The sequence below is a fragment of the Cibotium barometz genome, chromosome 33 (assembly GCF_041138505.1).
Source record: "Cibotium barometz isolate CiBa-2024 chromosome 33, ASM4113850v1, whole genome shotgun sequence".
Taxonomy (NCBI): domain Eukaryota; kingdom Viridiplantae; phylum Streptophyta; class Polypodiopsida; order Cyatheales; family Cibotiaceae; genus Cibotium; species Cibotium barometz.
In genome coordinates, this window is record NC_141078.1 from 26,155,834 (window position 1) to 26,172,939 (window position 17,106).

A 17,106-nucleotide genomic window follows, 5' to 3' on the forward strand; every position below is an offset into this window, starting at 1 on the left:
TGCAGGACTGATAGTTATTTTGGTCCATTTTGGCAGAAGATCCAGGACGGGAGCTCATTGATTGACCAAGACTCCATGACTGAGCAGTCTACTATTCAGGTTGCTGCAGGAGGCCAGTGGATGATTCGGAATGGTTTACTATTCCGTAATGACAAAATTTGTGTACCACATATCTCGGACATTGAGGAGTGTCACGATGCCCCTCCTGTTGGACACCCTGGGGTACACAGGATGCTATCGTTAGTGAAACACACTTTTTATTGGCCAAAGATGAAAGAGTATGTAGAAGATTATGTTCTCAAGTGTCAAATTTGTCAAGCAAAAAAAGGTGAACGCTTTAGACAGGCTGGGTTGTTGCATCCTTCGCAAATCCCAGGTAATAAATGGAAAAGTATTTCCATGGATTTTATTACCGGATTGCCAAGAACACATCAAGGCCACGATTCTATTTGGGTTGTGGTAGATCGCTTGACAAAAATGACTAGATTTTTACCGACCCGGAAGACTATTACAGCTACGCAATTAGCACTGCAGTTTATCGAGCAATTGTTTAGACTGTACGGGTTACCGCAGGACATAGTCAGTGATAGGGACTCTAACTGTACGAGTGATTTTTGGAAACTTGCTTTTGAGAACTTGGAAACAACTTTGAATATGAATTCCTCAGATCATCCTCAATCTGATGGCCAGACAGAAAGAGTGAATCAGATTTTGGAGGATATGCTTCAAGCATATGTATCCAAAAAACAAAGTTCGTGGGAGGATTATCTTCCTATGTTAGAATTTGCATATAACAGTACTAAGCATACGAGTACAAGATTTAGTCCTTTCATGCTTATGTATGGTTTTCAACCTAGATCACCTGTTACAGTAGGATTCTCAGGACTTCAGCATGATGCAACACGTAATTTTTTGCAAGATATGCAAGAAATATTACAAGTTGCGAAGGAATCTATTAGAAGTGCTCAAGACCGAGACAGATTTTATTCTAATAGACATCGTTCACCCAGAGAGTTCTCTGAAGGAATGATGGTGTATTTGCGAGTTCCGAAAGATTCCGAGACTTTACGGACAGGTCGATCTTCGAAATTATCCCCTAGATATTGTGGACCATTTCGTATTACATGAAGGATTGGTTCGGTTGCATATGAATTGGATTCGCCTTCTTATGTGAAAGTTCATCCTGTATTTCATGTCCTTATTTCATGTCCTTAGACTTAAGGAAGTACTGGGTGGAACAGACCAGTTAGTTACTCCTCAAGAAATCATAGATGTCGAGGACATGACATTTGTTCTACACGAACCTAAAAAGATTCTTGGATTTCGTGAAAGAAGATTGCGTAATACGCTTATCACGGAATACAAGATCAAGTGGAAGGATCGTGTTGAGGAGAACGCTACATGGGAGACATTGACTACTCTTCAGAGAGATTACCCTGGCTTTTTAGTGAGCTCAGGAGTGAGCTCTTAGAGGAAGGGGAGTATGTCATGTGCACAGTGTGTATCTACCGTGTGCTACACGCACACAAGACTAGCTTCGAGGTTTGGGGAAGCTTGGAGCTAGGCAGGTTGATTGGCGAGCTGAGTTAGGGATAGACTAACGGGCGAGCACCCAAGTATGGACGGGTGGGCGCCCAAGTGTGGACGCCCGATGATCGGCCAAGAGCCTATAAAAGGGTGGCCAAGGTTAGTCATTAGTCATATAGAGTCTCGCGAGATTTGTGAGAGCTCTATGGTCTGGAGCTTGGATCTAGTGCAGACGTCCACCTGCTTTACGCAGCTGAGGCCGACAGCAATCTCCAGGCCCGCGAGGGTAGCGTCGCAACGGTATGGGACGTCGCGAGGTAGAGATTGGTTGGTACGTCAACCTAGTTAGCTCAGCTCGTGGCTCGGTGGGGACAGCCAAGACTGTGGGCTTGCCCACGGCTGTCATAGTTGGGAGGTGAGTGAGGCCTGCATCCCCTTCTTATTTGTTTGTTTGCAGGTTTCGAGTCTCGAACCAGGAGCGTTCTACGAGGAGATCCGGTGGGGATTTGACACCACCCAACCATGATAGCTGTGGGGACAAAACCCACAAGTCCCGATGGTAGAGGGGAGAAACATTCCTCTCGTGTTCTTTACGTCCCAGCACTTGGTTTTCATTTATAATCAGTGCATGAGGTGTGCAGGACTGGCTTCCGGGTGGAGTTTGAGGAGCATTCTATTGCTCTTCGGGACTGCGAGACTGGCGAGGTTGTTTGGGAAGGCGGCGTGGAGAATGGTATATACAAACTCTTTGTACTCTCCTCTTTGACAGGTTCTCAGATTGGTGATTTGTGGCCCTTTCGGTTTGGCCAGTTGAATGTGGATGCATTGCAGCGAGCTTTCCGGGACTGGATGGTGGTTGGCTTGCCAGATGTTGGCAGCAGGCAAGGATGCTGTAGTTCTTGCATTCGTGGTAAGCAGCATAGGAAATCTTTTCTGAAGCAGGCTTCCAGGCGAGCTTCGAAACCTTTGGAGTTGGTACACACTGACTTGTGTGGACCTACGCAGACATCATCCTTGGGAGGTTCTTTGTATTTTATGCTGCTTGTTGATGATTGTAGCAGATTCACATGGGTTTATTTCCTTTCAGAGAAGGACCAAGCTTTTGCTTGGTTCAAGGAGTGGCATGTGATGGTGGAGAAAGAGTGTGGCTTGTAGATAAAGACTCTTAGGGCTGACAAAGGAGGAGAATTTTCTTCCAATGCATTCGTGCGGTTTTGTGCGGAACATGGCATCAAGCAGGAGCTGGCTAATACAAGTTCGCCGTCAGAGAATGGAGTAGTTGAGCATAAGAACAGGACTGTGGTGGAGATGGCGAGGACAATGCTTTGGAGCATCGTGATCTTCCTCGTCCACTTTGGGGAGAGGCTGTGGCTACGGCTGTCCATATCCTCAACCGTTCTCCGACGACTGCAGTACCGAACATGACTCCCTTTGAGGCACATTTTGGTAGGAAACCTGACGTCTGCCATTTCCGTGTGTTTGGGAGTGATGCACATGTTCACATTCCAAAGAAGCAGAGGGGGAAGCTGGACTCAAAGTCCCAAAAGCTTGTATAACTCTCTTTCCAAGGGATATAGGTTGTATGATCCAGATAGGAACGAGGTTGTCGTCAGTAGGGATGTGGTTTTTGATGAGCATGTTCCGGTTTCCACTGTTTATGAGCCGCCACTTCTTGGAGACCCAGATGATTCTGATGATGATTCCCAGTCGATTGTTCCACCTGGACTGCCTCAGTCAGTTGAGGAGGTTGAGACCGTAGCTGGAGATGAGCCCCCGCTGCAGCAGGAAGCTCCGCGTTCTGTTTGAGTATCCAAGTTCGACGGAGGACAATGTGGCGGATCCCTTCACGAAGTCTCTACCTCAGGCTATGCTCCGGCGGCACTCCAGCTCACTAGGGTTGGTTCCACATCTAGGAGCTGAGAGGGGGTGTTAGCAGTCATCTATATGTACACACTGTCAGGGTCTCTGTTGTGGGTGTGCCCGCACAGTTTTGGTGTGTCCCCATTTTTCCTCACTTCCATGTATTTTTTTCCCATTTTTCTGGGTGTGGGAGGGTTGTCGGCTGTCTCCTTTTTGCTTGCCGACTAGGTGTTTGATACCCGACTTGCAGTACAGCCTTGGCCGACTTCCGATTTGCTGGCCGACTGCCTTTCTGCTGGCCAACTGGGCTTGTACTAGTTGTGGGTTGCTGTCGGCTGTTTTTGTGGTGGCTGACGAGCAGCCTGGGGCTATATAAAATGGCCCCTTGCCCCCCCACACTCTCCATTGTGTATTCCGGAATTTATTGGTGTATATAGCAGAGTTACACTAGCTTCTCTCTCTCTCTTTCATCTGTGTATTGCTCTCTACAGTAGTTGTCTTCATTTCCGCTGTGCATTCTGACAGATAAGTCGATGAAAAATCTAGCTCAATGCCCATATTGTCAAACAGAGTTCTCCAAAAGAGGCTCGTGGTCCCAGGATCTCTATCCCCACAACGGACTTAGGCATACCATGGTGTTCGAACACTTGTGCCACAAATATCTTGACCATATGGTCAAGCTGGATGGTCTTTCTGACCGGCACGAAGTGTGTCTGGTTGCTAAACCTGTCAACAATATCCAAATAGCATCATTGTCTTACTGAGTATGAGGCAAATCAATGATAAAGTCCATGGCAATACTCTCCCATGGCTGCGAGGGAATAGGCAGCGTCTGAAGCAAACCTGGAGCCTTTTGCTTGTCAAACTTGACCTTTTGGCATGTGATACATGCATGTACATATGCCTCAGTATCCTTATGCACACTTGGCCAAATTTCAAAAGAAATAGCGCTTAATCATGCACGTAGGAGGAATGATACCTCTATGTCTTGCATACGGAGGAGCATGGCACTCATTAATGACCTTTTGCCTCATGTTTGACACAACACATAGGCAGTTGTCCTTCATAAGCTACCCCTTTTTGATCACATAAAGAGGCATGTACATGACTAGCCATTAGATCAGTCCATACGAAGGCCTTTGTGTGAATATATGCTCTTATGTGTGTGTGTGTGTGTGTCTGTGGAGTGCGTGTGTGTGAGCATATCTTGATACAGAGTTCTACACCCACTATTGGGCACTGATGACGTTAGTGGGGATGTCGTAGTATCTAGTCCATACTATGCATAATGGAGTCGACTACCATGAGTCTTGTGGGTTGACTACCATGAGTATATAACATGCACGTTCCTAAAAGGTGAATTTGGGCATGTTCTTGGATTCATCTAGGTATATAATTCAGCCGTATTAGCGGTCATGCAGATTTCACATTGTGAAGTTTTCGTCCGAGTTGCGGTCAGTTGATATTGTGCTATTTCTTTCTATCTTTAGCGGTGCATTTGCCCTATCAACTACTTATTTGTTGTACTAATTCTTTCTATTTGCTACTTCCCTTAGTGCTAGGCTTCATTATGGCTGAGTCTGCCCTGCATCTCCGGAGGTTTGATAGAAACTCAGTACAAAGGCCTTTGTGTGAATATATGCTCTTATGTGTGTGTGTGTGTGTGTGTGTGTGTGTCTGTGGAGTGCGTGTGTGAGAGCATATCTTGATACAGAGTTCTACACCCACTATTGGGCACTGATGACGTTAGTGGGGATGTCGTAGTATCTAGTCCATACTATGCATAATGGAGTTGATAGTTGTATAGTCTTGTGGGTTGACTACCATGAGTATATAACATTCACGTTCCGAAAAGGTGAATTTGGGCATGTTCCTGGATTCATCTAGGTATATATGCATTTGCGATCACATTCTTCTTTCTTGGAGTGTGCATAAATTGAAAATGAAACATGGACAAGAAGTTTGCCATCCTCATATGCTTCTCCGAAAGCATTTTTTGCATCAAGAAGTACCTTAGGCTTTGATGTGTTGTCTTGATCATAAAATCATGTCAAATCTCCACCAGATCTCCTCCTGATCGTTCCTGGTACGAGACTCGAAACCTGCAAACAAACAAACAACAAGGGGGTGCAGGTCTGACTCACCTCCCAACCATGACAGCCGTGGGCAAGCCCACAGTCTTGGCTGTCCCCACCGAGCTACGAGCTGAGCTAACTAGGTTGACGTACCGACCAATCTCCTCCTCGCGACGTTCCATACCGCCACGAAGCTACCCTCGCGGGCCTCGAGATTGCTGCCGGCCTCGGCTGCGTAAAGCAGGTGCACGTCTGCGCTAGATCCAGGCTCGAAGACCATAGAGCTCTCACAAGTCTCGTGAGACTCTATATGACTAATGACTAATCTTGGCCACCCTTTTATAGGTTCTTGGCCGGTCATTGGGGGCGCCCCCCCCGTTAGTCTATCCCTAACTCAGCTCGCCTGCCTAGCTCCAAGCTTCCCCAAACCTCGAAGCTAGTCTTGTGTGCGTGTAGCACACGGTAGATACACACTGTGCACATGACATACTCCCCTTCCGTCGGTCATCGGTAGTGTGAGCTGAGAGTACTCCCGCACAGATTTCCGAAGAAAAACAACAAAACCGAGAAAAGAACGAAGTTGTTTCACTATTCGCGGTATAGGCCAGTCCAGAACCTTCTGAACTTGGTCATAGTCAATGCTCAATCCATCTCTAGTGATCTTGTGTCCCAAGTAAATGATGTCTGTCATAAAAAACTCACATTTACTTAACTTAGCATATAGTCGATTCTGTCTTAAAATAGATAAGACAATCGTGAGGTGTCTAACATGATCCTCAAGAGTACGACTATATATCAAAATATCATCCAGGAACACCACGACGAATTTTCCCAAATGTTCACGAAAAAGATCGTTCATCATTTGCTGGAAAGTGGCTGGAGCATTGGTTAACCCAAAAGGTAATACGAGAAACTTGTAATGGCGAAAGGCGGTTCTTTGGACATGCCTTTCATGAATACGTATCTGGTGATAGCCAGTACGTAAATCTATCTTCGTGAAATATTTCGCTCCTACTAACCGGTCAATCAGGTCATCTGATCTAGGGAGAGGATAACGGTTCTTAATTGTCAGCTTGTTCAATCTCTTGTAATCTATACACATTCTCCAGGTGTTGTCCTTCTTTCTCCTAAGCAACACAAGTGCACCCCAAGGTGATTTACTTGGACGGATCTGGCTCATCCTCGGATAATCTTCGAGTTGTTTAGCCAACTCATCTTCCTCAGCTTGGCTCATCCTATAAGGTGGAATACTGACAGGATAAGCACCAGGGATCAAGTCAATATGATGATCTACGGCCCGTTCAGGTGGTAAACCCGATTGCAGTTCCTTAGGAAATACATCTTGAAAAGAATCAAGTATCTTATGTAATTCTTTGCTTTCAAACACACTTAATTCATTGACATCCATGGAAGGTATGAGAAATGAAGAAAGTGGAATCAATACACAATGGAAAGCGGTATACAAAGAGAATCCATTATATTTCCAAAATCAACTGTATTTACAAGAGGTCCCTGAGAGGGATGAATACAATCACCTAAAATACTATACTGGATGTCCCTATGTTGAAAAGAAAAAATATGACTAGACCAATCTATCTGGACTTGAAGAGTCTTAAACCACTCAATCCCTAATAACAACTCTACATTTTCTAGGTGCATAACATAGCATTCCAGAGTATATTTGTAGTCTTGAATTTGGATTGGAAGCATCTCCACCTTTCGATCCCATACTTGCCTTCCCGCAGGTAGGCGTACCTCATAGGTATGATTGCTGGGTGTCGTATCAAGACTCAATTTCTGCACAAGTTTGTAGTTAACAAAGTTGTGTGAACTGCCAGGGTCTAGAAGAATGTGAATCTTATGGCCGTTCACTTCTCCATAAACGCGGAGATCATGTAAGCCAAATACTTTAAAGTTGAACAGACAATCAGAACAAGTACTAGGGCGAGAAAGTACAGTAACTGATGTACTTGTCAAAGACAACTGGTTAGCTGTCTTTGGCTTGGGTCCTGCGTTGGTCTTTGCACCCTTTTGCTTTGGGCACTCCTTGCGCATGTGTCCTTTTTCTTCGCAGATAAAACAACGTCCTTCCTTCGTGAGCTTTAAAGCCCTAAGGAGTCGTTTCTTCTTCGCTGGTGTTGAACTTGAATTCTTCGAAGGTTGGTCCGAAGACTTTCATTCAGTCGTGTTAGCCATAGGTACGGAGAACTTTCTTTTATGCTTGTTCCCCTGCTCGGTAACGGGTTTAGACTTGGAAGAGACCATTGTATCATCATAGATACGAGTTGAATGAATGGCCTTGTCCAGTGTTTTGCATTTGTTATTTTTAACTTGTAAACGATAGGAGTCTGGTAAACCAGCTACGAAGAATCCCAAAAGAGTAGTGGGATCCATCTTTGTAGCTTTCATCTGCAAGTCCCTAAACTTCTGGAGGTAGACCTCATAAGTGAGGTGCTGCGAGGTCATGGTCAAAGCTGTAAACCGGGCAACAACATCATAATCATCCTCTTTCTTGAGGAATTCCTTCTTGAAGACGTCTTCGAATTGTGCCCAAGTTGTTGGCTTAGGGTTGAGTTCCTTCCACCAAAGCAAAGCTTTGCCGAAGAGGAAACCTGCTGCTGCTAATAACTGGATCTTTTTTCCATCATCGTATGGATGAAATTGAAAATGGACCTGCCACTTATGTAGCCATGTGTCCACAATCTCCTTGGTACATTGCTTTTGCTCGCCCCTGAACGGTTTCAGAGTAATGTTGGGGCCTAAAGCAGAGGCCAAGGTATCCATACCCGAAAGAGTAGAGAGGGTAGTGGTCAAAAGAGAGATGGAAGTCTGCAAGGCTTGCATCTGGGCGGCAATTTTGCCTGACGTTCTGAAGAAGAAGCTTCGATAGCTACTTTGAATTCTTGGAAATCTGATTTTGACACATAATCGTCAAAAAGATCGGCATCGGTATCTTCCGTAGCCGGCAAGCCTTCACGTTCGACAAGGGCTCCAACTCTGATTCTTTGGTTGACTTCGTGAAGAGGACAAGTGGAGAGAAAATTCGAACTTTGCACAATAAAAGTGCAAGGGAACTTGTGAGCTGGAGAGCTTGAAAACTTGAGAGATGTGTGGCAAGAAGCCCACTTAAGGGGTTTATATAACGATTCCCAAAAGCTACTTGAGCTTTGGCTTTTGTGTTTAATATATATATATATATATATATATATATATATATATATATATATATATATATATATATATATGGATATATATATATATGGATATATATATTCTGTTTTCTTAAAAAAAATAAAACACCTTTAAACGTTGGAGAGGCTTTTAAACTTAAAAAGAAAAGTTTAATCTAAAAAAAAATCAAAAGCGCCGAATGCTTTTGTGTTTTTTTTTTCTCCTTCCCTCCCGGATTAGCGCCGTCGGTTGAATGCTGCCGTCGCCAACTTTGCTGCCGGTGCTTTCGCTTCAGCCTGCGTCTGCGCCAGCCTTGCGTAGGCGTGGCCACAAGGCGGCCTGGCCTGGGCGCCTGCGTAGGCCTGGCCTGGGCCTGGGCGCCTGCCTACGTAGGCTTGGTTGACTGCCTACGTAGGCTTGGCTGGCTGTCTACGTAGACCTAGCCTACTACATGCATGCGCCTCCAACAAGCACATGACCAGCATGCGCTTGCGACCCTGCAACAGCCAATCCATCGCTTCTCCCTCTCTCTCTCTCTTCCGAGCCAAAAGCAACCATGCTTTTTTTTTTTCCGTTCTCTCTGCTGAAACTGTTTATACAGTTCAGAACCATCTTTCCAAACAACCCTTTCTAGACCTCAATCGCTATCATGACGGGTTCTTATGATGAAAAAACAACATACTGAATCTGAAAACAGCAGTATGCACAGGAAAAACAGCAAGCTTTTTTGAACACATATCTTTCTTCGATCTCATCTTCTCTACCTACTGACTTGCTCGTGATACCACTGTCAAATCCCCACCGGATCTTCTCGTGATCGTTCCTGGTACGAGACTCGAAACCTGCAAACAAACAAACAACAAGGGGATGCAGGCCTGACTCACCTCCCAACCATGACAGCTATGGGCAAGCCCACAGTCTGGGCTGTCCCCACCGAGCCACGAGCTGAGCTAACTAGGTTGACGTACCGACCAATCTCCTCCTCGCGACGTCCCATACCGCCATGAAGCTACCCTCGCGGGCCTCGAGATTGCTGCCGGTCTCGGTTGCGTAAAGCAGGTGCACGTCTGCACCACTAGATCCAGGCTCCAAGACCATAGAGCTCTCACAAGTCTCGCGAGACTCTATATGACTAATGACTAACCTTGGCCACCCTTTTATAGGTTCTTGGCCGGTCATCGGGCCTTCACACTTGGGCGCCCGCCCGTTAGTCTATCCCTAACTCAGCTTGTGCACATGACAAATCAGCTCCAAGAAGGTTGTGTTTCCAAATGGTCAAGGCAAGAATACACCCAACACACGAAGGCTCTCAGCACATTCCTGCTGATCATATTGATGTCTAGTATTTCCTGCTTGTGCCTCTTGCAAATGTATGATTGGTGGCTTGACCAAACCCAGCATGGCCGTAGTAAGCACAGGAGATAAAAGACCATGGGGAATTGTTAAACGCCTTTTGGCATGAGTTGGGGTTATCTACACTAGAAAGAGACATATATTGATGGTCTAGACATCAATAGTAGCAAATGATGGCTTGATGATCCATATCTCTATTGAACTTTGTGCTATTTTGATGGGAAATCCTGAAATGCATCTGAGGAATAAAGTTTATTTATGTTCAAAAACTGAGGCTAGATGTTGCATTGCAGGCAGCTGAGGAATGCAGTGCAGTATTGGAATTGGATGCCAAACACACGGGAGCTCTAATGTTACGTGCACAAACACTTGTTGCAATGAAGGACTATCATTCGGCACTATTTGATGTAAATAGACTGCTGGAGATCAATCCATCATCAGATGTATACCGCAATCTCCAAGCTCGGCTTAGGACACAAGTGGTACTGCTTTGTCTATTTTGCATGATGATGCATTTAGGGGTTCATGTGTTCACATTTCATAATTGCTTAATTCTTTTGACTACTTGCACACTATCAAGCCTTGTATTTTTCCTCCCTCCTCTGTGCCGTAATGCAGATGCATGCCTTGAGACCTCCAAAAACAGGTTTCTTATTTGTGCAACATAATTAGAGCCCTTGTTTGAGACGTGTCTTTTGTGTTTTTTTTTTCAAGTTGTCTGTCTCTGGTCTTGCTACCTTCACCTTTGCATTGCACCTTCTTCAGAATATCACCTTTTTATTCTTGTTTCTTCTCTCAGGTCTGCAAATATATCTTTCCTAAGAGTCATGAAATGTTCAATAACAACTTATCGCATTTTTATGAGTGCATCCTCTACTGCATGTTTTGTTTCAGATGAGAGAGAGAGAGAGAGAGAGAGAGAGAGAGAGAGAGAGAAAGAAAGCTGTATTAACGTCTACTAGAGGCCGAACTCGACCTATGAGACAAATCAATGTACAACTGTCAATGTCTTCTGGATGTCTAGAGAAAAAAGGACAAAATGAACATGAAATAAACTATGAAAGTACTCAGCTAGTGGGGGGGTGTGATGGATGAGGTGTCTTTGTAATCCCTCCGGAGAGTCTGAGATTAGAACAATATCATCAGCATATAACAAGATGGGTATCAACACCCCTGCCAGGCATGCCCCTGGGCCTCCCAATCTGTCTACATAATCAGAGACCGCATCAATGTGTACAGTCCAAAGAGGGTGGGCGATAGCAGGCATCCCTGCTTCACCCCTATCGTGCTGGTCACCCTATCAGATAGTCCGCCTGGAGCTCGGACTCTGCCTGTCACAGACTCATACAAAGCATATATCCCCCACTGCATATCCTCGGATACCTCAATGTCATGCAATCTGTGCATAAGCCTGGCATAAGAGAGAGAGAGAGAGAGAGAGAGAGAGAGAGAGAGAGAGAGAGAGGGAGTTTAATCATGTTTACTCTGGCAAGTCACTTGCTCCAATACCTGAAGGAGAAGATGAGATGCCTGAAGATGCTAAAGCTGAGACTTCATCAACCTCCCCAACATCGCATTTGCCTTCGAAGGAACCAGCAGATCCTCCTTTGCAGGGTTGGGAAGCGATTCCCAAACCAAAAGGACATTCTGGGCTTGATTACTCTCGTTGGGACAGTCTAGCAGGTGATATTAGTGATGACGAGGAGGAGGAGGAGGAGGAGGAGGATTCAGCTCCTCAATACAAATTCCGATTAAGGACTGTTGGGCTTCAATCCATTGATAAGTAATAATGCTTTTATGACCAATGCATAACATTGCCCGGGGAGATGGCAGCTCAATGAGTATGAAGACTCGTAAGCGTGGCATATGATTCTTGCATTGATTTGTAAAGTAGATCTTGAAGTGATTATGCCAAAACAAGTTTCCCTAGACTCGTTTGTGGCTGGGAGTGTACATATGTATGTTTAGAATGAAGTTTTTTATGAGAGCATCTCTCAAAATTTTTAGGGAATATAACCTGTCTTATCACTTGTCATGCTGTTTTCAAGCCTGTTGTTCTCTACCACCTGTTTCAGCAATATCTTCACTCTTTAAGGGAGCAGAGGCAATGCACTTAACTTTGAACTGGCGATACAAATTATTATCAAGAGGTGTATCACATTTTCACTAAGTTCAGCGTACTTTATTGACTCACTGCGGAGTTTGTTACCCTTAAAAAAGTGTCTTATGTAAGGGGAAAAGCTTGATCCGTTGGTTATATAGACATTTTGTTGCTTCTTATGACTTGTGAACACAATTCTAAAGCTTAATTTTGTAGATGTGCCCTCAAGTATTATGATACATTTCTGTCAGTTACACACAGGCTCGTGCGTGCTCACACACACATGTAGATATGTAATTTAATGTACTAATATGCACACGCACATGTATATTTATCATATGTATGTACCTGTATGTGTATATATACACATGCACAAGTTTATACTCGTGGAGGAGCTTGTGGCTAAGCCATGGGCAACACATTCTTTGAGAGGTGGAAGTTTCTTTTTTTGAAGGTCACGGTTTTGAACTAAAAAGAAAAATTGAGTTGGTGAGTGTTTCAGAACTTAAATAGTACCTATATTATCCATTGTGTGGACTAGTTGGTGTAAGAGTTTGTACTTAGTGTCCATCAATATGTCTACATTAGCCAATTTAGGTAGAATAATTAGCGATTGATTTGGCATGTCTTCAACAAGCATGCCTGTAAGAATACTTTTATGTTGACCATAAAGCCAATTTAATTTGTCATCTATTTAAGGTTAAGAAAAGATTAGAAATCAATAAATAGGTGCTTAGGTAAGGCTATGATGCATTAATGAGGCATGGACAATGGTAGTAAACCATTCCAGGAACTGACACCAAGATCTCAATCCTTCTATGGAGTCCTTCCACATGTACTAAACTATGCTTTGAACACACACCAAGGTCTATACCTACCCTTCCATGGTGTTCCTCCACATGTGTATAGTCAGGAAAATGACATTCTCCCCGGTTGCTAATCTGTTGTCCGCAAAACTGAAAAAGCAGCCAAATAAACCTATAGAAGATTCAGATAATCCTTGAAGTAGTCTTCATCTACCCACTTCGCATCCATAGCAGGGTAGTTCTTAAGCTTCACAAGAAACCTGCGGCGGCGGATAAGCCTACCACTAGACAGCTCTCCATTCCTTACGAAACACAATCTGTTCTAGTTGAAGCACTTCTTCAAGCTCATCAATTTGGAGCTGATCTGCAATAACCAGCTCAAGCGGCTTAGGACCCACATATGTCTTGAGAAGGCTAGCATGAAAAGCATTATGTATGTGCGAGTGCTTAGGCAAAGCAAGCCTAAAAGCCACCTCATTAATCCATTCCAACACTTGGAATGGCCCATAGTACCTTGGAGACAACTTTGGGCACTTGGCTTCCTTATTGGGTTGCTTTCGAAGGCGTGCCTTCTCAAACTTGAGAAGCACCCAATCACCATCTTTGAAATCTGCATGTCTGCGATGTTTATCTGTAGCTTTCATATGTTTTTCTTGAGTTCTTTGTATGCTGTTCGTACTAGTGAGAAAGCTGTATCCAAATCTCTAACATACTCATTGACAACAAAGATTTCATCCTTCGTGCGAAGGATAGATGGAAGCACCACCCTGCCATAAACAATCTTAAAAGGTGATTTCCTAGTGGAGGTGTGCACCGAATTGTTATAAGCAAACTCCACAAGAGGCAAGTACTTCTCCCAATCTGATTTTCACTTAGCCACATAACATTTGAGCAAATCAAGTATGCAATTTCACTTTGCCCATCCGTCTAAGAATGATAAACTGATGAAAAACTCAGCTTTGTGCCCATATTATCAAATAAAGCCCGCCAAAACAAACTTGTGGTTCTCGGATCCCGATCACCCACAATAGTCTTGGGCATACCATGATGCTTGAAAATTTGGGCCAAGAATATTCTCGCCTTGTGCTCAAGCTTAATATTCGTTCGCACAAGAATGAAATGAGCTTGCTTGCTAAACCTGGCAATGATGGTCCATATGGCATCATTCCTTTGCTACGTTTTAGGTAAATCCATGATAAAATCCATCACTATGGACTCCCATGGCTGATCCAGAATAGGCAACAGTTGAAGCAAACTAGGTGCCCTATGCCTGTCGAACTTCACTTTCTGTCAAACCATGCATTCACGCCGCATGTTTGGCCATAAAAAGTACCTCTCCAAGGCCTGCATATAGTGCCAAGAATTCCTCTATGTCCTGCATAAAATACGGCAGTGCAAGCATTCATCCATCACCTTAGGCCGTAAATCCTTATGCACACATAAGCGGTTTTGCATCGGGGATGAAATGCCCTGCTGTAAATTAGCCCATATAAGCTGAAAATCATCATCAGTATCATAGGAATTCTGCATGTCGAAAAGATCCTAATGATAGGCAACACTGATAGCATGCACCTAAGGCCTTCTAGAAAGAGCATCAGCCACTACATTCTTCTTACCAGGTGTATACAAAATCTAAAAAATGAAACATAGAGAGGAATTTTGCCCATCTCATATGCTTCTCTAATAACTTAGTTTGCGTCCAAAAGTGCCGCAAACTCTGATAATCCGTTTTGACAATAAATTCAAGTCCAAGAAAATAATGCTTCCACACAGTAAGGGCATGAACAACTGCCAATATCTCTTTCTCATAAACTTGCAAGTGTAGCTTTGCATGTTGAAGATGCCTGCTTTCAAAAGCTATGGCATGTTGAAGATGCCTGCTTTCAAAAGCTATGGCATGACCTTCTTGATTCAGAACAGCTCCAATGGTGTCTCCACATGCATCACACTCCACAAAAAGGGTTTATGGTTAAAGAGAAATAAAATCCATGACCATCTCTATAGGTCTAAACTTGATGAATGTTTGCAAGAGGCAATCGATTTGGTAGACAACTTACAAGACATGAATGTGGAAGTTATCCATCCCATCCAAGACCACGTTCAAACTAAGAAAGAAAGTGCCTTAGTCAAGGATATGAGTATAGATGAGTTGGGAGACAACCCACTCAACCGCCACTAGGCCAACCTTGGTAGAATAGATCCTAGAGGGATCAAGAAAGGACATTCTCATCTCTCACCTTTGATGTTTTGTAGCTTCTCGAGTTGAGGTAGATGCTCCAAGTTGTCCCTTCTCCCAGTAGATGAACTAAAAACACTTAATTCTTGATGATTTTAGATCTTGGAAAAATAGAAAAAAATAACTTCCTAGCTAATATTGAAAACTAATTATTTTGCTAATCTAGAACATCCTAGGATGCATAGCTATTCCAAGGATGATTGGTACCTCACCTTGCCACCTCCACCCCTCTTCCATATTAACATGATCAACCTAGTTGAGTTTCCACCTCATCATCCTGGTCATTAATGCCACATCATCTTGTCACCTTTGTATGCCACCTCACACTTAGTGGCATGGCATGCCACATCATGGAATGCCATGTCATGCATCCTTCCACATGTCACCCCATATAGACATGGGGAGTATAGCCACATCAGCCATGATGGCACCACGTGGTAGGTGAGTGCCCGTGGCATGCACGTCTGCCACATGGCACCTCCCTCCCACCTTCCCATTAAATTTTTTGATATTAATTTTTAAAATTTTTACTTTAAAAAAATTAATTTAATATATATTAATCTTCTAAAGATAACATCATACATGAGAAACATACATAGAAAGAGAATAAAAATATGAAATTTTAAAGAATAAAATATATACTTTATAAATATAAAAATATAAGTAATTTCTAAGTATTATATTTTTTAAAATTGTAAAAATAGTAATTTCATTTCAAAAAGTTAATTTTTTGAATTTAATATTTCATGAAAATATTATTATGTGTAGGAAAAACTTTTAGATAAAATTTAAAAAAATCCATTATGAAAGAAAATGTAGTTATATTATCAAAGAAAAGATAAAATTTTATTTTTTAAATTATATTTAGATATGATAAATATTTAGATATATAAATATTTATTTTAATAATAGATTATTTTAAAATGGATAATTGATTTCTTTTTATCTATATGTTTATCTTGACTATCCAATCAAGCATGTACTATATAGATAGGAAATCCACTGAGATGTGAAAAAGCTAATTCTTATATACTCTAGTACTATCCTATCATTGAGCCCTCATAAATTTTTCTCTCTTAGTTCCTTGAGATTGGGTTCTCAAAGTAGCAGGAGTCGAAAATGCAATAAGAACGATTTCCCTCCGTCCACACTAAGATCAAGAGGAGGAGAGGAAACAAATAGCTCGTGCAAGAAAGAGAGTGGAGACACGTCAGCAAGAAACACTCATCGTTGACGATGATCTAAGCCTTTCCCCTTCTCTTCCTCTCCCTCCACCCTCTTCTCCACCACAGTCCTTTAGTTTAGATAATCCACATGAACCACCCATTCCTCCACCTCAAGAACCCCCCCTCTTCCACAAGAACCCACCCCCTGCTCTGGGTGCCCATAATGTGGATAGGAAAGAACTATCAAAGTCGGGGGTGCATCGCTATGCCCATGGAATCTTTCAATCCTATTTCAAACACCTCACACCTTCATCAAAATCATGCATGCTTGATGCTTTAATCAATCATCCCAACATGGCCGAGTACACGAGGCTTTCTAACATTGGAGGTCAAAGAGAGAGGAGATCTAGATAAGCAGTGCTACAAAGTGTTCATCGTTTCTATGGAGTTATCAAGAAGAGGAACTATGTGAATGCTTTGGTTGCTCAATAGGCTATTGTGGGGCAGCCATAAGTAGCTCTCAAATGAAGGGTAAGGTGAGTGCCACATCTCGCATCCTTTCTAAAGCACCACACACACTTAGAGATGGCAAGGTTTAGATGCCAATGAGGCTCGTGCTTTATGAGCCAATAGTAGTCATGTAGCTAGGCATGATTGCCTACTAGATGAAACCACTAGAGCCTTGATAGAAAGGTTTTGGGAGGAGAATTCCATGCCTCACCAATTTTTAAGAAAGCTTTGCATAAGAGAGTCGCAAGAGGAGTATTCATTGAGCACAATGCTTGCTTTCTTGAAATGACCCAAACTGAGT

At 43.2% G+C, this 17,106-nt stretch overlaps 1 protein-coding gene across 2 annotated transcripts in view; it reads left to right on the forward strand.

Annotated features, from left to right (window-relative positions):
• LOC147619444 (Tetratricopeptide repeat (TPR)-like superfamily protein) overlaps positions 1–12,016 on the forward strand; it is a 31,465-nt gene extending 19,449 nt beyond the window's left edge. The window contains exons 2-3 of one of the 2 annotated variants that reach the window (XM_086773114.1): positions 10,280–10,468; positions 11,480–12,016. In XM_086773114.1, the coding sequence (XP_086629240.1) occupies positions 10,280–10,468; positions 11,480–11,773 (483 nt within the window). In that variant the 3' untranslated portion in view covers positions 11,774–12,016. The remainder of the gene's footprint in view (positions 1–10,279; positions 10,469–11,479) is intronic. The other variant, XM_086773115.1, reaches the window with a different exon arrangement.
• Positions 12,017–17,106: the final 5,090 nt, after the last annotated feature.